Source organism: Nannobrachium achirus, assembly GCF_963921795.1.
Source record: "Nannobrachium achirus genome assembly, chromosome: 24".
NCBI lineage: Eukaryota > Metazoa > Chordata > Actinopteri > Myctophiformes > Myctophidae > Nannobrachium > Nannobrachium achirus.
Genome location: NC_137831.1, coordinates 43,923,927 through 43,947,811, shown reverse-complemented (window position 1 = coordinate 43,947,811; position 23,885 = coordinate 43,923,927). Strand labels below are relative to the sequence as shown.

Genomic DNA, 23,885 nt, shown 5'->3' with positions numbered 1-23,885 from the left:
ACTTCAGTTCCTCCCTCCCATTCCATCCATGAATTCAGGTCACAAAAAGTTGTAAGTTACACATTTGGTGTAACACTCTGTCACATGGGTCTGTGGCGCGTCGCTGATTGGCTGTGGCTTCGCTCTTCTAACCTCACTCAGCTGTGCCCATCCTCTCACAGTTGTATTACAAACATTCTTGTGTGTGTGTGTGTGTGTGTGTGTGTGTGTGTGTGTGCGTGCGTGCGTGCGTGCGTGCGTGCGTGCGTGCGTGCGTGCGTGCGTGCGTGCGTGCGTGCGTGCGTGCGTGCTTGCGTGCGTGCGTGCGCGCGCGCGCGCGCGCGCGTGCGTGCGTGTGTCTGTTGAAGGAAATTGCTTCTCACCCTTACGGCGTATTACTTGTATGTTTATGTCTTATAGCCTCTTACCCTCTTAAAACCAGTAAGACTCCCTAATCGGGAGTTAAGTGACCGTCATGTTGCATACACAAACTTCAGAAGGCAATCGTAGCCAATCAGGAGGGAATATGGGAAATGGGACAGATCCATGTTGATGACATGACTTTAGAGATACTGGCCCTCATTTATCAACATGGAGCAGATCAAAATTTCGGCATACGCCAGAATTTAGGCAAGTGTCTGCATTTAACATTTCAACTTGACTTTGACGTTGGCACAGGGTAGGATCAAATCTCACGTCAAGTTCAAAGGTGGTGTTGGAATAATCCTACACCACTTTGTTTTTCTAATCTGTAGGAATAGTGTCCAAAAATGTGTTTTGCAAAAATCGGCCTCATGGTGGCTCTAGAAGATGGCCATGTGAGAAATCAGTGGAGGTTGTGAGTTACATCCATGCAAGGAGTGTATGTGCAAAGTTTGGCATCGATAGGGCCAACGGTGGCAGAGATAAGAGTAGGGCAAAAGTGTGACGTGACGGACAGACAGACTAACAGCCGGTGGAACTTGTCATAGTATCTTGCAACCTGACGCAATGATAGTTTACATAAATGGAATCTAACATTTAATGTAGTTCTTTTGTTGCTGTTATTTGTTCTTCAAATGTATGTTTTTAAACTGATTGTTTTTATGTGGAGGTACCTTAGGACAGCTAATGTCACTGCATGTCATGTCATGTCATGTCATGTCATGTCATGTCATGTCATGTCATGTCATGTCATCACTGTGTTTGAATTTCATCTCAGATCCTATAAGGAAGATGTTTTCATCACCTGAGTCTAAGCGTGATCATGATCCTGAAGGTGAGTGAGTTTGAGAGCTTTATTTATACGGTGATGACACGCCAAAAGTGCTTTTACTGTACTGTATATTATACTGCTGTGATGGAGAAATTAATGAAGCTGGGTATTATACAGTCTAGGGGTCTGATAGTAGCTTTGTGTGTGTGTGTTTGTGTTTGTGTGTGTGTGTGTGTGTGTGTGTGTGTGTGTGTGTGTGTGTGTGTGTGTGTGTGTGTGTGTGTGCGCGCGCGTGTGCGTGTGCGTGTGTGTGTGTGTGTCATAGACTATCTACTAAGAGTTTTTCCATCACCAGACAGTGATCCACCAGAACATGGTATGTACAGGATGTTTCTCTTGTGTTACTACTTGTCTATTGTGTATCATTGTGTTATTAATTTAACTATAATGTATCATTGGTTCCAGCAGCCATTTTCTATTTTGCTTCACTTTGATTATTTTTCATGTATTATCTCTCCCTCCCTCGCTCCTTCCTAACAAATAAATAGTGTCACTTTTTCATTGCTCAGTGATGAGTTGTGAGCTGGTAGATCGCCTATTTTCGTTGGCTTTAGTGGTTAAAGAGGAGAACCTACCATAACATGCTCTGTTCTTTGGTCATTTAGAAACTCCTGATCCTGTATGTCAACAACTCAAGTCTATTCTGAAGGAGAAATTTGATTGTTTGTTGGAGTGGACAAAAGAAGGAACAAAAACACTTCTGAATAAGATCTACACAGAGGTTTACATCACAGAGGGAGGGGGGGGAGGGGTCAATCAGGAACATGAGGTCAGACAGATTGAAACAGCATCCAGGAAACCAGCCAGACCAATCAAATTACAAGACCTCTTTAAACCTGAAAACATCAGAACAGTGATGACAAAGGGAGTGGCTGGCATCGGTAAAACAGTCTTGACTCAGAAATACACTCTGGACTGGGCAGAAGACAAAGCCAACCAGGATTTCGACTTTGTGTTTCCATTCACTTTCAGAAACCTGCATTTGATAATGAAAGAGAAGAATTACAGCCTGGTGGACCTAATTCATCACTTTTTTGGTGAAATCAAGGACGCAGGAATCTCCAGCTTCAACAGTTCTAAAGTTCTGTTCATCTTTGATGGTCTAGATGAGTTTCGGTCTCCTCTACGGTTTCTGAAAAAAAACATTTGGACTAATGAAACGCAGCAAACATCAGTGGATGTGTTACTGGCAAACCTTATCAGTGGTCACCTGCTTCCCTCTGCTCGCATCTGGATAACAACACGACCTGCAGCAGCCACTCGGATCCCTAGAGATTATGTTGACAGGATGACAGAGGTTAGAGGGTTCACTGATGACCAAAAGGATCAATACTTCATGAACAGATTCAGTGATGATGAGAACCAGGCCAGAACAGTCACCTCACACATCAAGACATCACGAAGCCTCCACATCATGTGTCACATCCCAGTCTTCTGTTCGATCATTGCTTCAGTTCTGGAGAACATGTTGAAAAAAGCGGTGAAAATATCACTGCCAAAGACACTGACTGAGATGTACCTCCGTTTCATAGATGTTCAATCTGAACAGACCAATGTGAAGTATCATGACAAAGATCAAACATCGGCTGACTGGGATTGGAATAAGGCCATTCTGTCTCTGGGAAAACTGGCTTTTGAACAGCTGAAGAAAGGCAACCTGATCTTTTATGAAGAAGACCTGATAGAGTGTGGCATTAAAATTGGAGATGCAGCACAGTACTCAGGAGTGTTCACCCAGATGTTTAAAAAGGTGAAGGCTGGGTGGTACAAGGAAGAGGTGTTCTGCTTTGTTCATCTGAGTGTTCAGGAGTTTCTCGCTGCTCTTTATGTCTTTCACACATTCAACAAAGATGGTGTCAACCTACTGTCAACCTCCATGTGGTCCAAGCTATTTAGAGGCAAATCTAAGATCAAACACCTCTACCAGAGTGCTGTAGACATGGCCTCACAGAGTGAAGATGGACACTGGGACTTGTTCCTCCGTTTCCTGCTGGGCCTCTCATTGGAGACCAATCAGAGTCTCTTACAAAGACTGTTGGGAGAGACAGGACGTAGATCACAGACCAATCAGAATGTCAAGTACACCAAGAAGAATCAGGAATCAGTCGAAGTCAATGAGAATCCATCTCCAGAGACCATCATTCTGTTGGGAGAGACAGGAAGTAGCGATCAGACCAATCAGGAAACAGTCAATTACATCAAGAAGAAGATCAGAGAGAGTCCCTCTCTAGAGAGAAGCATCAATCTGTTCCACTGTCTGAATGAGCTCAATGATCATTCTCTAGTAGAGGAGATCCAACAGTCCCTGAGTTCAGGACGTCTCTCCAGACAGAAACTCTCTCCTGCTGAGTGGTCAACTATAGCTGCCATGTTGCTGTCATCAGGAAAGGATCTGGATGTGTTTGACCTTAAGACATACCAAGCTTCAGAGGAGGCTCTCCTGGGGCTGCTGCCACTGATCAAAGCCTCCAGTAGAGCAGTGTAAGTGCACTGATAACTGGATACATTTAATATATTATATAATTGTTCTGTATATATTATATCGTTGTTCTGTTATAGGAATGATAATTCAAGCATTTCAGCATTCCTCATATGACAAATAGTGAAAATTGCAGATCTACAGCTCACAACATGTGATGTGAGCTTGTATTTGAGCTATTTTTTTGAATAATGCAAACGTTTTCATGTTTATAATTTATAATAACAGGCCCAAAATAGAGAGGCCAAGGGTAATCACTGTCTGCCACCTCCCAGAGAGCTTAAAGCTATACTGTGTAAGTTGCTCAACTTGTGGTCAGTAGCTCTATAGCAAACCTCGGTCGCGTCCGCGTCTTTCGGCCGTTTTCCGCTTCTCACACCCCCGCGTCTGCCTCCACCTCGCCGAGATCTATCTTTTGAGGGGTCCCTGGTTCCTGTGCGTTCAGCCATTCCGGAGATACACTCCTTCACCCATGCTTCAACGTGCACCCGAGTATAGAGACACACGGGAGACTACAAATATGGCCGCCCTGGCGCCCTAGCGACCCCACTCCAAGATGCGCTGTGATTGGCCGGCAGTGTATAACCCTCGCCTTGATTGGCCGGTAGTGTGATGACGCAATTTTTCCGCGAAAACCGGTCCCGGGCAGGGATCATAGAAAACATATAAAGAGAAGGCTTTAGAGGCTGAAAATAACGGAGTGGGGGTTCTAAAACTTTAGCGATTTAACAGTTAGGACAATTTTAAGATTTGTTTTATAAAAAAAGTTACATGGTATAACTTTAAGAGAAAGTTCATAAAAATCGAGAGAGGGCGAGATCATTTAGCGACCTACAACCGGGTCGCAACGCGGTCGGTAGTTTTCAGCGACCGGGTCGCAAAAGCTACCGACCTGGCCGGTAAATCACCGACCGTGCCGCTAAATCGAGTGACTGGGTCGCTAAATCGACCGACCGGGACGCTAAAGCCACCGACCGGGACGCGAAATCCATCGACCGGGTCGCTAAATCGACCGACCGGGACGCTAAAGCCACCGACCGGGACGCTAAATCCATCGACCGGGTCGCTAATTCCACCGACCGGGGCGCTAAAACCACCGACCGGGTAGGTAAATCCACCGACCGGGGTCGCTTTTCCACCGACCGGGCTACTGGCTCCTAACCCTAACCCCTAACACTAACCCTAACCCTAAACCTAACCCTAACCCTAACCCTAACCCTAAACTTAACCTCAGTAACCTTACCTCAGTAACTAACCTGCCGACGCAACCTCCCAACCGGGTCGCTAAATCACCGACCGTGCCGCTAAAGCGACCGACTGGGTCGCTAAATCGACCGACCGGGGCGCAAAATCTTCCGACCGGGTCGCTAGATCTACCAACCGGGTCGCTAAATCTACCGACCTAAAACTGCAGGCAGGTCGGTAGATTTAGCGACCCGGTTGCTTGATTTAGCGACCCGGTCGCTGAAAACTACCGACCACGTTGCGACCCGGTTGTAGGTCGCTAAATGATCTCGCACTTGCTGTAAAAATCAGCAGAAGTCTTAAACTAGAAAAGAAAATTTACAAGAAATTTAAGTGTGCCTGCAGCTCGCTAAGTCTGTGCAACCTTGTGTAGCGGTTGGTGTTAGCATTAGCGTTACATTTTTTAACATTAGCATTTTTTGCATAAGCTTTAACATTATGGTTCTTCATATGACACCACCCACATGTCTGTACGACAAACGGATCACGAGATAAAGGGTCACTTCCTGTTTGGTGAGGGGCACTTCCTGTTTGGCGAAATAGGCCCCAATTAAGGTTAAGGACTCTTAATCAAGTCATTTGATGCCACCCACGCGTCTGTACGACAAACAATTCATGAGATATAGGGTGACTTCCTGTTTGGCGAGGGGCACTTCCTGTTTGGCAAAATAGGCCCCAATTAAGGTTAAGGACTCTTATTCTTGTCATTTGACGCAACCCGCGCATCTGTACGACAAATGGTTCACGAGATCAAGGGTCACTTCCTGTTTGGTGAGGGGCACTTCCTGTTTGGCGAAATAGGCCCCAATTAAGGTTAAGGACTCTTAATCAAGTTATTTTTATGCCATCCACGCGTCTGTACGACAAACGGTTCACGAGGTAAAGGGTCACTTCCTGTTTGGTGAGGGGCACTTCCTGTTTGGCGAAATAGGCCCCAATTAAGGTCATGGACGATTAATGAATTAAAGCTGCAAGCAGCGATGACCGGGCCCTCGCAGCTCTACCCACGTCACAAGGCCAGCAGCCAATCAGAAACCAAACAGGAAGTCAGCCATTTCGACTAATTAGTGGCGTTTTGGCGCATTTTTGGCCGTTATCACAGGTCGCACTTTAACAACAGTTTTTTGAGAAAAAATTGTTTTGTGAGAAAAAAAACATTTTTTTGAGAAAAAAACATTTTTTGAGAAAAAAAAGTTTTTTGAGAAAAAAAAGTTTTTTGAGAAAAAAAAAGTTGAGAGAAAAAAAAAAAAATTGAGAAAAAAAAAACATGGCGTTTTGGCGCATTTTTGGCCGTTATCACAGGTCGCACTTTAACAACAGTTTTTTGAGAAAAAATTGTTTTGTGAGAAAAAAAACATTTTTTTGAGAAAAAAACATTTTTTTGAGAAAAAAAATTTTTTTGAGAAAAAAAATGTTTTTTTGAGAAAAAAAATGTTTTGAGAAAAAAAAATTATAGAAAAAAAATGTTTTGAGAAAAAAAAAGTTGAAAAAAAAAAAATTGAGAAAAAAAAAGTTTTTGAGAAAAAAAAAATTATGACACCAGCCGCGAGTCTGTACGACAAACGGTTCATGAGTTATAGAGGCACTTCCTGTTTGGTGAAGGGCACTTCCTGTTTGGCGAAGGAAGCGTCAATTAAGGTTAAGGACTCTTAATCAAGTCATATGATACCTAGTCTCGCGTAGTCAGACAACTATTCCACAATCTCTGAATGCTATATAGAGTCTGGAACAGCAGCTCCCGAACGGCGTCTATCGAAAACGGGCATTAACGTTCAAAACAATATATTTTAAAATGTCATTTCTGCTAAGCAGCAAGCTAAACATGCTTATATGATTTTTATTTATATAATGATAAATATATGTGATGTGAGACTGAAGCGGAAGTGACGTGGGGGCTTCACTTCCGCTTCATCTCGCACTCATCGTTTCTATTTCCGTCTGCCAGACTGTATGCTGGGAGCATTTGACCAAATCGCGGAGGCAACAGTCTGGCCACGCGAGACTATATGATACCAGCCACAACTCTGTACGATAAACGGTTCATGAGATGTAGAGGCACTTCCTGTTTGGCAAAGGGCACTTCCTGTTATAGAGGGGGCGGGGCTTCAATTACAGCTCATCCCTATTGGCTGGAAAAAGACCAAAGTTGTGTGTGCATTTTAAAGTTTAAATCACGTTGCTAGGCAAAAGTATGGCAGAGTTATGTGGCGCCAAAGTTTCTGGGTTTTTTTCGGAGTCCCCCATTCTAAGTCAATGGGGTTTTTGGGCGTTACATCGCAATCGTATCGCGGATCGGAAAGAAAAGTAATAGCACACCATTCCCGGCCGAGCCGCACATTTTGATGTATATATTGTGGGGGTGGCGTAAATCGTGCGGCAGTTATTACGTGGCGAAATTTCCCCCATTCTAAGTGAATGGGGTTTTTTGGCGTCGTTTTTTGCGAATTACGTCGCAATGGTAACGCGGATCGGAAAGAAAAGTAATAGCACCCCATTCCCGGCCGAGCCGCACGTTTTGATGTATATATTGCGGCGGTGGTGTAAATCGTGCGGCAGTTATTACGTGCCGAAATTTGCAAGAACATTACTGACTGACTGACTGACTGACTTAAAGTTGTACCATGTAACTTTTTTTATAAAACAAATCTTAAAATTGTCCTAACTGTTAAATCGCTAAAGTTTTAGAACACCCACTCCGTTATTTTCAGCTTCTGAAGCCTTCTCTTTATATGTTTTCTTCTTAGCAGTGACAGGGGCGGGTTTTCGCGCCATAATGACGTAATCTGCATCATCTGTATACGTTGTGTATACGTTGCCCAATCACATCGCCGATCATGCACACATGGTACACTACCGGCCAATCACAGCGCATCTTGAAGTGGGGTCGCCATATTTGTAGTCGCCCGTGTGTCTCTTTACTCAAAAGCTAATCTCGCCTACCAGGCAGGGTGAAGAAGTCCGTTTCTCCGGAATGCCTGAACGCACAGGAACCAGGGACCCCTCTAAAGATAGCTCTCGGCGTTGTGGAGGCAGACGCGGGGGTGTGAAGGTACGAAAAACGGGCGAAAGACGCGAACGCGACCGCGGTTTGCTATAGGGCTACTGACCACTAGTTGAGCATCTTACACAGTATAGCTTTAAGTATGGCGGATTACAATAAGTGTTTTGCCATTGCGTTGCATGGCAGGCACACTTAACTAGTTCAACATATCCAAGACAGTCCAGTCCAAATCACCTTGGTGAAACATGGACTAATCTAAACACTGTGGCCCTCATTTATCAATGGAGTGTAAAAAATTGTCTATTTTTTTCACAAAATTTTGCGTACGGCAACGTGTGCACGGCATTTATCAATGCTTCCTAAACAGACACACCTGGCGTACATTTGATCCCAGCGTTGATAAATGTGCAGGCTGAAATTTAAATAACACGCCCTTAATTATTCTCGAAACGCCCCGATTTTATGACCAGAACAACCCGAATACGACCTAACAACCAAAGAAAAGCCATGTCCGCGTCCCACACAGACCACGCACACATGCACGCACGCACGCACACACCTACACACGCAACTAGGCTACTTTGAACAGCAGCATTTTGGTTTACACAGCAGTCTTTGACAGTGGAAACATGGGATTAACCAACGGTACAATCTTTGACAAGGAGGCTATAGCACCGCAGCCGACATGAATGACACAAGTCACTGGTCACTGCCATGAATACTTTTGGATATTAATTTAAACCATTGCCTACCCGTGCCGTGCGTGCGCAGACAGAGAGCGTTCATTTGGTTACAAGCAATCATATTCCCCATGGCCATGATCTCAAGGCTCGCCACGTCGGGTTTCATCATTAACTCCAGCATAGTGTACAGTATCTACTGTATAAATTGAGAGACCCCACGGTTACGTTTTGGATATTAATTTAACCCAATTTCGGCGACGAGCGCAATGCACGCTTGACTGCTTGAACTAGCGATCATGTACCGTTCCTGCGCGGGCTGGTCTTCTCCTAGTTGGGCCGTGGACCCCCAAATAAATCATCCGCAGCGTGCGTGCGCGGGGCTGGGCACAGCCAGATTTGGAGCTTCGGGTTTTATCCATATTTAAAACGACTCGCGTCACTGTATAAATTGGAGGCTCACGCCTCACGGTAGATCACAGCGGCGCCGCGCTGGTCCCGAAAATGCTCTCGCATGCGTTCGTAGACTATAATGTTAGTTGTTCTGAGCCAGGTCTGCAATCTTAAAATATAGACTGTTAAAGCACTTAACAGTAGATTGCTTCCATGTTGCTAGATTTTGATTGCTTGTCATTGTAACTTGGAAATAAAATCGGCGTGCATGTCCATGATGTAGCTGGCTATAATTTACTTTTATAAAATGTTATATTTTCACAGGATTATTTATTATTGTGTTGGATATACATTTTCGAGTGGATACATGTGTCCATTGCCTGTCAAATAGTTACACAATGCTGCTCCGCACGTCTACAATGGAACAAAGTGGTGTAGGATTCATCCTCTGGACTTGACGTGAGATTTGATCCTACCCTACGCCAACGTCAAAGTCAAGTTGAAATTTGTCGAGACTCCCCTAAATTTCGGTGTACACCCAAATTTTGATCTGCACCACGTTGATAAATGAGGGCCTGTGTGTGTGTGTGTGTGTGTGTGTGTGTGTGTGTGTGTGTGTGTGTGTGTGTGTGTGTGTGTGTGTGTGTGTGTGTGTGTGAGCACGTGTGTGCAAGTCAGTGTCTAAGCACAGAGTTGTAAAAAAACAGAAGCAACGTTTACAATTCATTTTGCTGACAGACTTGCAAAGACTTTTATGGAATAGGAATGACAACATAATGATAGAACAATGATAGCATTGTTAATATAATATAAGATATAAATTAATATTTACAAATTGCATGTCTTTAAAACAAAACACAAATATTGATTTCATCCATAAACTTTTGTTTCTCTAGGCTGAGTGGTTGTAACCTGTCAGAGAGATGCTGTGAGGAGTTATCATCAGTTCTCTCCAACTCCTCTAGTTTGAAGGAAATTGATCTCAGTAACAATGATTTGACGGATTCTGGAGTGAAAAAAATCTCTGCTGGACTGGGGAGTCCAGACTGTAAGCTGGAGACACTCAGGTCAGTATTCCTGAACATGTACAGAACACCATTCATATCCTGGTTTAGATACATGTGGAGATTAACTTGATTGTTTATTATTCATGTTCAACATTCATTTATGTTTTATGTTTTATTAGGTGGAGGCATAGTCTGATACTGGATACATTATGCTATGTTTCTTTTACAGAAAAAAAATAAAGACAACATGGTAATGTTTTTTTTATTTATTATCACTAATGAACACATTATTTTATCACTAATGTTTCTCCAGGCTGAGTGGCTGTAACCTGTCAGAGACATGCTGTGAGGAGTTATCATCAGTTCTCACTTCCAACTCCTCTAGTTTGAAGGAAATTGATCTCAGTAACAATGATTTGACCGATTCAGGAGTGAAAAAACTCTCTGCTGGACTGGGGAGTCCAGACTGTACGCTGGAGACACTCAGGTCAGTATTCCCGAATACATGTGGCGATTACCTTGATTAATTGATTCACATTTAATTAGAGGGAGACAGACAAAGCCAGATAAAAGCTATTGTAACTAGAAATGTGCAATTCTGGGAAATTGGGAGTGTTGTTGCACTGACGATGATCATTTAAAGCATTACCAATTCTATCTGTGTAACGGCTCCCAAAGGCTTCTTCCAGGCAGAATGAACTGACGCTCCAACTGATATCGTACAAGGGCTTTTTTTGCACCATGAAACGACAACGTGAAAAACTGTCAAAAGAACATACAAATACATAATTAACCATAATGAATTACAACCATATATTCAAACTAGTTCCATAATCTCAAACAAATGCAATAACCAGATACAATAAAAGCAATGTAATGATGTATAGAACAAAACCAAACAATAACTTCTACAAACAGTGAACCAATAAGATACAATGAACCAAGATACAATAAAAGTGGCATACCGTGTGGCCTTCTGCACTGAACTTTAGGAGTAGTTAAGTTGTGTTCTTCTTTCTTTTGTGAGACCCTCATTGGCTCTGATATCTTTATATTAACCAATGTAGTGCCAATCCCGAGAATACTCGGGAAAAGTACTCGAAAAGTACATGGTGCTGATCCCGAGTATACTCGTGAAAAGTAATATATTACTGTAACGGCGGTTACAATGGCGGAAGCTCCGGAGTCCATCTCCATCGCTGATTCATCATCATCACGGCTCCACGGGCACAAAATAGTAATCCCATAACATTGAGGTGGACGGGGGATCTCATCTTTAATGTCCATTATCTCAAAACTACACTTTAGAAGCGAAGATGGAGGCAGATTGCTCGCTTATAAAGCACATGTTGGAAAGCACGGATCTGATCCAGCATGGCACCACGTAAACACGATCGCTTCCTGTGAATGACGCGATGACGTCAGACCGGAAGTGTTCACGCTATGGACTTCTGGCCTTCAAAATAAGACAACGCTAGTGAATGGGACCGGGGGAGGCGCGCTGGACATGTTAACCCGTTAATTTCAGGAGCACTAAATGGGTTAAGAGACCCTTCTCATGTAGAGACAGGGCTCCTCTCTACACAACTCATGTGTGTCTCTGTTCTCTCTGGATTACCTGAACCTTGGCAGGTGGCCTTTATATACCCCTAATTAGTACCATGTGACCCATTACCTGTGCCATACCATGGCACTAACTAGACACCAGATGGCCTCAACACCAAGTCACCCATGAAAATACATAATTTCAGCTAAAACCAACATTTTTCAGTAAACCCAACATATCCCAGCAAAAACAACAATAAAATAAATAAATCACCTAGCCCCCCATTGCTGGGACAGCTACAATCTGATTGGATATAGCTGGTATAAAAGTTCTCAGACCTAGAACAATAGTGTGTTGCCTATAGCAACCACACTCATAGGGGACCCCTCTCACCCTGCCATAAACTGACCCGCTCCCATTGAGGACACTCATAGGGGACCCCTCTCACCCTGCCATAAACTGACCCGCTCCCATTGAGGACACTCATAGGGGACCCCTCTCACCCTGCCATAAACTGACCCGCTCCCATTGAGGACACTCATAGGGGACCCCTCTCACCCTGCCATAAACTGACCCGCTCCCATTGAGGACACTCATAGGGGACCCCTCTCACCCTGCTATAAACTGACCCGCTCCCATTGAGGACACTCATAGGGGACCCCTCTCACCCTGCCATAAACTGACCCGCTCCCATTGAGGACACTCATAGGGGACCCCTCTCACCCTGCCATAAACTGACCCGCTCCCATTGAGGACACTCATAGGGGACCCCTCTCACCCTGCCATAAACTGACCCGCTCCCATTGAGGACACTCATAGGGGACCCCTCTCACCCTGCCATAAACTGACCCGCTCCCATTGAGGACACTCATAGGGGACCCCTCTCACCCTGCCATAAACTGACCCGCTCCCATTGAGGACACTCATAGGGGACCCCTCTCACCCTGCCATAAACTGACCCGCTCCCATTGAGGACACTCATAGGGGACCCCTCTCACCCTGCCATAAACTGACCCGCTCCCATTGAGGACACTCATAGGGGACCCCTCTCACCCTGCCATAAACTGACCCGCTCCCATTGAGGACACTCATAGGGGACCCCTCTCACCCTGCCATAAACTGACCCGCTCCCATTGAGGACACTCATAGAGGACCCCTCTCACCCTGCCATAAACTGACCCGCTCCCATTGAGGACACTCATAGAGGACCCCTCTCACCCTGCCATAAACTGTTGACCTGCTCCCATTGGGCAAGAGGCTGCACTCCATTAAAGCCAAAACTGATGTTAGAACTTTAAGCCACAATAAATGCACTTTCACAGTTCTGCCTTGCTGTACTGTTAATATAGTATATCATGCTGCCATGTTATCTTCTGATAAATGCAGGACACTACTGTTTTTATTAAATGCTGCTCAGTTGGACTTCTGGCCTTCAAAATAAGATAACAGGAGTGAATGGGGCCGGGGGGGGGGGGGGGGGCACTCTGGATATTTTAATCCGTTAATTTCTGAGGCTTTTAATGAGTTAATTCACTGAAGTTCAGGATTTTATGTTTATTTATTGATAGTTATGTATTGTACATTGCTGGTCCTGAGTACGATTTTCCTTTCATGCAAAAAAGGAAATGACAAAGTGAAACTTGAACTAAATTAATTTTGACAGGCTTCACACATAATAACAACCCTGTTACGTGTGTGTGTGTGTGTGTGTGTGTGTGTGTGTGTGTGTGTGTGTGTGTGTGTGTGTGTGTGTGTGTGTGTGTGTGTGTGTGTGTGTGTGTGCGTGCGTGCGTGCGTGTTTAGGTTGTCAGGATGTATGGTCTCAGAAGAAGGCTGTTCTGCTCTGGTCTCAGCTCTGAGATCCAACCCCTCCCACCTGAAAGAGCTTGATTTGAGCTATAATCACTTGGGAGACTGTGTGGAGCATCTCTCTGCTGGAGTGGAGGATCCAGGCTGGGGATTGAAGACTCTCAGGTAGGGAAAGACACGCTGCCACTCAGTGCCAATGGCTTAGAGGAGGGAAATCATACTCTGATGCTGTATAGCAGGGCTTTTCAACTGTTCTGTGCCCTAGACAGTTTGAAGAGTCCCTTTCATCAATTCTAAACATTAATATGAATTCTGGTTCTAAATGTGAAGAGACTCCACTCCATCACAACATGGTTGATGCCTACCATGTCTGTGCTGACTGACAGACTGTAAAGGGTCACATGTATTTGAGAAAATAATGTAACTCAGTGGGACTGAATTACCAGGGCCCAAGGTGGAGGGGCCTTCATTATTTTATACTTTAGCTATTGAAAAATAGCTAAAGTTTTTGAAAAGTTGTGAAAATGTGTGCAAATCTTGTATGTATTTTTAAGCGAACATTTGTAAATGTTGCTTCTGGGGGTCCCTGGAACTGAATATTTTTAGATGGGGGTCCGTGACCAAATACATTTTGGGGTCCTTCACATGAAAAGGTTTGAGCACCACTGACATAGAAACATAGGTTTTTCAAAAAAACAACAACATAGGATCTCAAATATTCAAAGACTTGCACACATTTTCAAAAATAGCAGATCTACAAGCTCGCAGCGGGGCACCTGGTGCCGCGCTGTGAGCTTGTATATCTGCTATTTTTCAATAGTTAAAGCACAAAATAATGTGTAATAATATGTTCCCAGTCTAAATGGGTTATGGATGAAGTTGTTTACAGGGTGACCTGAGACAAACATGTTTTAGAACCTCTGCTATAGACTATGAAGAGCTGACTTTGTCTCTCTTCCTCCCACAGTGTGGACCATGGTGGAGAGAAGTGGCTGAAACCAGGAGGTCTGAGGAAGTGTAAGTGTTTATTCTGTTTTATTCATGAAATCAAAGCAGCACAAACAGCATGATGTGACATTCACTCATTAACATCCTACTGTGAATGAAGATTAGATGATCATAATCATCAGTAATTAAATGAACAAATAGGTCTTTAATTACTTTAATTAATGTAACTTCTCTATGAAGCAAAAGTTGATGTGGGTTTTAATAATATTCCTATTCTGGGAGGAACATACGCTGAAAATGTTTTGGTGAAGAGGTTGATGAGACTTCATTTACTCCAAAAGAGACATTGTACATTATACATGGCCTGTATAATGTACACAAATACACTCGGCTGGGCGCAGCCATGATTCTCTTCTGGGCTCACACTGTCATGTGACTAGATAACGTAATCGTTCCCGTCAAGTGATAATCCAAAAAAACAAAAACAACCCCCTTCCGGCACTTCAAAATAATACGGAGGAAACGGCGCGGCACCAAGGCACCAAGCATCCCTTCAGATTAAAAGGCAGTAATTGTGTTAATAGTTATTGTACATACTAGTAAGACGCCTCATATAGTTAACTATTTACCAGATCTACAAGCTCACAACTCGATGGGTCAAGTTGTGAGCTTGTAGATCGGCTATTTTGCAATACAAAAGTGACAATGAAAGTGGTTAAAGGCCTGTCCATACACTCAGAAAGGTCTGTTTCAACTAGAAAATGACGTCATAAGCAACTTCTGAAAAGCACTACCCAAAATTAGAGTTCAGAAAGCTGCACGTAGGAAAGTCGGAACTCTCTGAAGAAAAGTTGGGTTTCGGACGGTATGGAGATGTGATGACACGCCCAAAGAATATCATTATGTTACAGTAGGTCACATGGTCTTTCTCCACCTTGTAACACAGTTATGTATTCTGTCACCACACACACACGCACGCACGCACACACACACACACACACACACACACACACACACACACACACACACACACGCACACACACGCACACACACACAGGGTTAGGGTTAGGTTAGGGAGTGAGACTTCAATATATTGTCCTAGGCAAAGTCAATGTCTAAGATGCAGTATAGAGAATAGTGCTTTCGCCATCTTGTTTTTTAAAAAGAAAGAATGTTGCAATTTTAGATTGGGTTGGTTCCCCTAGTTCATAAAATCATACAGGTCATCTTGTAGTTTATGTCCTGTGGGTTTTATGTGTGAGACTGTTAGGGCTATGATTAGGGTTATAGGTTTAGGTAGAGGGTTTTGAGTTCAATCGGGATTGTCACATCAAGAAACACTGTTTGTGGTTCCCTAATGTACCCAGTCCCGAGAGAATGATTGCACGCGCCATTCTTTGAAACTAAGAAAGATTCCAAAACATTTTAGCCTATTCTCACCAATAATAGATGTCACAGTTATTGTCCATGACATTGCAAGCGGCGCGAAGGCCAGCGGACCTTAGAGCGGGCCAGGGCCGCCGGCCATGGCCGGCGTAGCGCCGCGCGAGTTACGAAGCCGTGGTGGATGCAATCGATAAATGCCATGATAATTCTCATTCTATTCATTTTACATTTCAATAGGTTTCAAAAGGTCTCCTTGGAGATTAAGTAGTCCTGACTGTTGTATGACAGTCAGGACCACTTACTTCAAGTATGACAAGGCTTGTAATGTTTATTCAAATCTCCATTTTTTGAGTTTGTGTTAATCCCCAAGTCCTTTGTTTTAGGCGGATTCCAGACCAGGTGTGATAATGGTCCATCACTTGGGTCATTGTTATGGTTAGGGTGTGTTGTGGCACCCACTCCCTAGGCATGACAAAGGCCAAGTAGGCTCATTGTTGTTTAATCACAAAGGCATTGGGGGCCTTTGTGTTAGGGATTGTGTAGGTAGAGTGTTTAACTTTTATAGATTTAGCCCTCCTGGGTATCTAGTATCTAGTCTTCTAATCCATTCCTGTTCTTGGAATTTCCTCTCTCCAACAGTCCAGTTTCTGTTGTGTTCTAGACCACACACCTTAAGGGCTTGGATCCCATGTGTTAAATAGTGTTTTACAATCAGTAAATGTGTTTCTTTATGGTTATTAATATTATAGCGATGCTGGTTAAGCCTGCATGCTATGGAGTTTCCCGTTTCTCCAATATACTGTAGTTTGCAAATGTCACAAGTGATAAGGTATATCACATTGTGTGTGTGTTGTAGGGTATAATTTGTTTAATTCCAACTACATTTCTGTTTGCTCTATTTATAATTTGTTTCTGTGGGCTAAAATAACTTGGAGTTGGTTTTGTAGCCCTGTTACTTTGTTTCAAGTTACTACAGACCAGGTTGTCCTTTACATTTTTATTTTTGCGATAGGCTGAGATTATCTTGTAATCCTGTAGTAGATTGTTCTGCCTATTTTCAAAGTAGCTTTTTAGGCGTTTGTTGGCCAAAATGCTTTGGCTGGAATAAGTTGTTACTAAGGCTAAAAGGGGTCTCTGGTCTCTGATTTTGACCTCCTCAAAGGTGCTGTAGGCCTTTCTTAGGTAAGTTCTTGTGTAGCCTCGTTCCCTTAGGGCTTTGAAAAGAATTTTACATGCTGTTTCAAAGTCTTTTTTTGGGGGGGTACAAATCCGTTTAAAGCGCAGTAGCTTTGACTTGACTATTCCTGAAAAGCAGTGTGGTGGGTGGAACGAGCTCTTATGTAATAAAGCGTGTGTATCCGTAGCTTTGAAGAATACTTTCAGGTCAAGTTTTCCGGTTGTGTCAACATTTTTACCCGTGTATGTAGTGATGTCCAAAAAATCAATTTGTGTCATGTCTGTGACATATCTGACTGTTATTGTTCTGTGATGTGTGTTTAGGATTGTAATAAAATCCTGGAATTCCTCCATGGTGTATTCCCACGTGCCCCATATGTCATCCAGTGTTGCAACCAGGTATCTGTAATAATGTGATGGTTTGAGTGGACATCTTTCCATTACTGATTCCTCCCAGGATGCCATGTAGATGTTGGCCAGTGAGGGGGCAAACCGTTTGCCCATGGCTGTTCCACTGATCTGGAGGAACGTCCTGCCATTAAATTGGAAATCATTTTTTGTTAATTTTTTTTCCATGCTCTTTGTCTGGTCGCCTTCTGTCCGGGTATTTCCGCAATATGTCCTTGATGGCTTGTAGCCCTGCGTTTGTGTCAATTTTTGTGTATAGACTGTCAATATCTATCGAAAATAATATCGCATTCTTTGGAATGACAATGTTCTTTATTATTTCCACAAAATGATAAGAATCCTTAATATAGCTCTTGTGTCTTATGGATAAGGGGTTAAGGTGATATTCTATGAATTCAGCCGTACCGTAAGTCTCAGATCCGCAGTCTGAGATAATCGGACGCCCTGTTGGAATTTCGTAGGGAATTGTCCAACTGGCTGGATCTTTATGTATTTTTGGTAAAAGATACATGGTTCTAGCCTTGGGTTTGTCCACTCCTAAGAGGTATCTTTCCTGTTTTCTGTTTACGATTTTTTTCTGCCTTAAACACACACACACACACACACACACACACACACACACACACACACACACACACACACACACACACACACACACACACACACACACACACTCATAGGGTTATGGTTATGGTTATGGTTATGGTTATGGTTATGGTTATGGTTATGGTTATGGTTGTGATTAGGGTTAGGGTTAGGGTTATAGGGTTATGGTTATAGGGTTATAGGGTTATGGTTATAGGGTTAGGGTTATAGGGTTATAGGGTTAGGGTTAGGGTTATAGGGTTATAGGGTTATAGGGTTATGGGGTTAGGGTTAGGGTTATAGGGTTATGGTTATAGGGTTAGGGTTATAGGGTTATAGGGTTATAGGGTTAGGGTTATAGGGTTATAGGGTTATAGGGTTATGGGGTTAGGGTTAGGGTTATAGGGTTATGGTTATAGGGTTAGGGTTATAGGGTTATAGGGTTAGGGTTATAGGGTTAGGGTTAGGTTATAGGGTTATAGGGTTAGGGTTAGGTTATAGGGTTATGGTTATAGGGTTAGGGTTAGGGTTAGGGTTATAGGGTTATAGGGTTATAGGGTTATAGGGTTATAGGGTTGGGGTTATGGGGTTATAGGGTTATAGGGTTGGGGTTATAGGGTTATAGGGTTATAGGGTTGGGGTTATAGGGTTATAGGGTTGGGGTTATAGGGTTATAGGGTTATAGGGTTGGGGTTATAGGGTTATAGGGTTAGGGAATAGGGTTTTAGGGTTAGGGTATAGGGTTATAGGGTTATAGGGTTATAGGGTTATAGGGTTAGGGTATAGGGTTATAGGGTTATAGGGTTATTATAGGGTTAGGGTATAGGGTTATAGGGTTATAGGGTTATAGGGTTAGGGTTATAGGGTTATAGGGGTATAGGGTTAGGGTTATAGGGTTATAGGGGTATAGGGTTATATGGGTATAGGGTTAGGGTTATAGGGTTATAGGGGTATAGGGTTAGGGTTATAGGGTTATAGGGTTAGGGTTATAGGGTTAGGGTTAGGTTATAGGGTTAGGGTTATAGGGTTAGGGTTAGGTTATAGGGTTATGGTTATAGGGTTAGGGTTAGGGTTATAGGGTTATAGGGTTGGGGTTATGGGGTTATAGGGTTATAGGGTTATAGGGTTGGGGTTATAGGGTTATAGGGTTATAGGGTTGGGGTTATAGGGTTATAGGGTTGGGGTTATAGGGTTATAGGGTTATAGGGTTGGGGTTATAGGGTTATAGGGTTAGGGAATAGGGTTATAGGGTTAGGGTATAGGGTTATAGGGTTATAGGGTTTTAGGGTTAGGGGTTAGGTTTAGGGTTAGGGTTAGGGTTCGGGTTAGGGGTTAGGTTTAGGGATAGGGATAGAGGTTAGGGTTAGGGTTATAGGGTTAGGGTTAGGGTTAGGGGTTAAGGTTAGGGGTTAGGTTTAGGGGTTAGGTTTAGGGATAGAGGTTAGGGTAAGGCCACAGGACTTGCATAAAAATGAATGGAAGTCTATGTAATGTCCCCTCAAGTGATGTAAATACACACACACACACACACACACACACACACACACACACACACACACACACACACACACACACACACACACACACACACACACGGTAGTACAGGTATATATTCCCCTCCCCCCACCCCCTCTCCTCTCCTCTCCTCTCCTCTCCTCTCCTCTCCTCTCCTCTCCTCTCCTCTCCTCTCCTCAATGGGTTAATGGATGAAGCAATGCCCCCCCCCCGCAACGGTGACAATAAAACTGTAAACTCTTTAAACAACAATAATAATATTGATGAGGTTTTAATTAGTTGTGATGTTTTGTCATGTGTTTTCTCACAGATTCCTGTTCACTCTCACTGGATGTGAACACAGCGCACAACTACCTCTCCCTGTCAGAGGAGGACAGGAAGGTGACTTTAACACAACAACAACAAGGTTACCCTGATCATCCACAGAGATTCACCTCTGAGCGGCAGGTGTTGAGTAAAGAGAGTCTGTGTGAAGGTGGGAGGTCCTACTGGGAAGTGGAATGGAGTGGATTGATGGTCCGTATAGCAGTCTGTTATAAAGACATCAACAGACAGGGTGATGAGTCATCGTTTGGAGACAATAGCAAGTCATGGTGTTTACAGTGCTATGATGGAAGGTACACGTTCACACACAACAATGTTGTTACTCCAGTGTCAGGAAGTTGTCCCTCCAGAGAAGGCAGAGTGGGGGTGTACCTGGATCACAGTGCAGGGACTCTGTCATTTTACAGTGTTACTGACACCATGACCCTCCTCCATACAGTTCACACCACCTTCACACAACCTCTGTATGCAGGGATACATGTTGGTGGTTATGGTACAGCAGAGCTGTGTAAGATGTGGTAGAGAGAGAGAGAGAGAGAGAGAGAGAGAGAGAGAGAGGGAGAGGGAGAGGGAGAGAGAAGGAAGGGGGGTGAGACAGACAGACGGGGGGGGGGGGGGGTGAAACAAACAGACAGACAGACAGACAGACAGACAGACGGGGGGGGGGGGGGGGTGAAACAGACAGACAGACAGACAGACAGACAGACAGACGGGGGGGGGGGGGGGTGAAACAGACAGACAGACAGACAGACAGACAGACAGACAGGGGGGGGGGAAACAGACAGACAGACAGACAGACAGACAGACAGACAGACAGACGGGGGGGGGGGTGAAACAGACAGTGAAACAGACAGACAGACAGACAGACAGACAGACAGACAGACAGACAGACGGGGGGGGGGGGGGGGTGAAACAGACAGACAGACAGACGGGGGGGGGGGGGGTGTGAAACAGACAGACAGACAGACAGACAGACAGACAGACAGACAGACAGACAGACAGACAGACAGACAGACAGACGGGGGGGGGGGGGGTGAAACAGACAGACAGACAGACAGACAGACAGACAGAGGGGGGGGGGGGGGGTGAAACAGACAGACAGACAGACAGACAGACAGACAGACAGACAGACAGACAGGGGGGGGGGGGGGGGGTGAAACAGACAGACAGACAGACAGACAGACAGACAGACAGACAGACAGACAGACAGACAGACAGACAGACAGGGGGGGGGGGTGAAACAGACAGACAGACAGACAGACAGACAGACAGACAGACAGACGGGGGGGGGGGGGGGGTGAAACAGACAGACAGACAGACAGACAGACAGACAGACAGACAGACAGACAGACAGACAGACAGAAAGGGGGGGGGGGGTGAAACAGACAGACAGACAGACAGACAGACAGACAGACAGACAGACAGACAGACAGGGGGGGGGGGGGTGAAACAGACAGACAGACAGACAGACAGACAGACAGACAGACAGACAGACAGACAGACAGACAGACAGACAGACAGGGGGGGGGGGGTGAAACAGACAGACAGACAGACAGACAGACAGACAGACAGACAGACAGACAGACAGACAGACAGACAGACAGACAGGGGGGGGGGGGTGAAACAGACAGACAGACAGACAGACAGACAGACAGACAGACAGACAGACAGGGGGGGGGGGTGAAACAGACAGACAGACAGACAGACAGACAGACAGACAGACAGACAGACAGACAGACAGACAGACAGACAGACAGCGGGGGGGGGGGGGGGGGTGAAACAGACAGACAGACAGACAGACAGACAGACAGGGGGTGAAACAGACAGACAGACAGACGGGGGGGGGGGGGGGTGAAACAGACAGACAGACAGACAGACAGACAGACAGACAGACAGACAGACAGACAGACAGACAGGGGGGGGGGGGGGAACAGACAGACAGACAGACAGGGGGGGGGGGGGGTGAAACAGACAGACAGACAGACAGACAGACAGACAGACAGACAGACAGGGGGTGAAACAGACAGACAGACAGACAGACAGACAGACAGACAGACAGACAGACAGACAGACAGACAGACAGACAGACAGACAGACAGACAGACAGGGGGTGAAACAGACAGACAGACAGACAGACAGACAGACAGACAGACAGGGGGTGAAACAGACAGACAGACAGACGGGGGGGGGGGGGGGGTGAAACAGACAGACAGACGGGGGGGGGGGTGAAACAGACAGACAGACAGACGGGGGGGGGGGGGGTGAAACAGACAGACAGACAGACAGACAGACAGACAGGCAAAGAGAGGGGGGGGGGGGGTCAGGTGCTGCAGTGCTGGTGGAAGTACTAGTGTCAAAATATATTCAAGTAGCAAAAGTAAAAGTACTCGTTATGCAGAATGTATTTCAGAATCATATATAATCATGTTATTAATTAAAACTACGATTGTTGATCATTAACCAGTTATGCACCATTTTATGGTTTGGCCATTCGAAAATAGCAGATCTACAAGCTCACATCGCGGCGCGATGTGACATATTGTGAGCTTGTAGATCTGCTATTTATTTATGATTATTATTTTTTTAACACACATTGATATTTTCACTATTTCTGAATAGTTTTGAATGTTTGTAAACACACACCCATATATGGACCAATGTTCTACACCAGTGGTTCTCAAAGTGTGGTCCAGGGACCCTCAGGATCCCTTGAGGAGGTTCTAAATGGACCTTTAAATGTCTGGAACTCTGAGTGTCCAAATGGAACCAAATGGACCCTTACAGGTCTGTAACTCTGAGAGTGTACAAATGGAACAAAATGGACCCTTACGGTTCTATTTAGTTCTAATTTTACACTCTCAGAGTTATTGGGGTTCCTTGAAAATACAAAGATTGTGAACCACGGCTCTACATGTTGTGAGCTTGTAGATCTGCTATTTTCACTATTGCTGAATGTACAGTAACAGTGTGATAACTTGTCCTAAACAGAGACCAGGGTTCATGAGGTTAAAATCACTGTAAATATTTGTACATCAACACCCTGATGAAGACAACTTGTCCAAAACGTTGATCATTAAAATCTTTTACATGGAACTACACTGAGTGTGTGTTGTTTTTATCTGTTATTACACACGTATGTATACGCACACAAACACACAATCAGGATTGATGAATCCAGGTGAATATAATTATTATTTTAAATCACTTTGGTATCACTTCTATAGTTTAATAATGTTGAGGACATGTTTAGACACAAAAATAACGATTTTCTTGGATACAATACAACACAAATTAAAGATGATGTCATCACTGTCAGGTGGAAACCTTGTATGTAATTAAAGATGATGTCATCACTGTCAGGTGGAATCCTTGTATGTCCAAAACTACGTTTTATAAAATAACTGGTTATTATTTAGTCTCAAAGCTCTTGTTAATACTTTTGTTTGTGTTTATTATTCATAAAATGTAATCACTTTAACTGTTTAAAAAAACAACAACGATCTAAAAGCTCGCAACGCGTCACATTGCGACGCGTCGTGAGCTTGTAGATCGGCCATCTATGCCACTTTTGGACACACACTTGTATGACGATGTAGAACGTAAATTTATGTTCGTATTTATGTAAAAAATAATAATAAACGGTTTAAATATGGAGATACAAGGTTTCTGCCCGCCAGCAACCATTATGTTCTTTGACCTACTGTACCTACTGTACCTACTGTACCTAGACTCCTCATTGAAGGACCTACCAGGCCCAGGGTTCACAGGAGGGCCAACGATAGGGGGGGGGGGGGGGGGGGGGTAAAGGGTACTGTTGTGAACGTGACTTGGGAGCAGTCTAGTTTGTGTAGGAAAGATTTGAGTAACTGTGAAAGAACTTTCTCCCAAGGTAAGATTAAGACATCATTTTCAGCGCGGGCGAAAAAACGCCCACGTGGAGGGGGTGCCAGGTCTTTGATCTTGACGCCCCTCCCAAAAATCTGTACGCCGGGCCTGGTTCACAGTTAAGCTGGCAATACACTACAAGATAATCTGGCCCAACTGAATCGGGTCGAATTAAACACTACAGGATATTTTTTTCAGATTATCTGACCAGATAATCTAAACGGGCTCAGACTAGCCGTTTTGAACAGTCGGGCGCTCCGCACG

At 44.3% G+C, this 23,885-nt stretch overlaps 1 protein-coding gene across 1 annotated transcript; it reads left to right on the top strand.

Annotated features, from left to right (window-relative positions):
• Nucleotides 1-1,225: 1,225 nt before the first annotated feature.
• Nucleotides 1,226-20,258, top strand: LOC308280320 (protein NLRC3-like; the record flags this gene model as incomplete). Its single annotated transcript, XM_080720582.1, has 7 exons — nucleotides 1,226-1,237; nucleotides 1,872-3,285; nucleotides 3,394-3,715; nucleotides 9,929-10,099; nucleotides 14,362-14,411; nucleotides 19,723-19,887; nucleotides 20,176-20,258. The coding sequence occupies 7 exons, from the start codon at nucleotides 1,226-1,228 to the stop codon at nucleotides 20,256-20,258; spliced, it is 2,217 nt and encodes a 738-aa protein (XP_080576708.1).
• Between the last annotated feature and the right edge of the window lie 3,627 nt (nucleotides 20,259-23,885).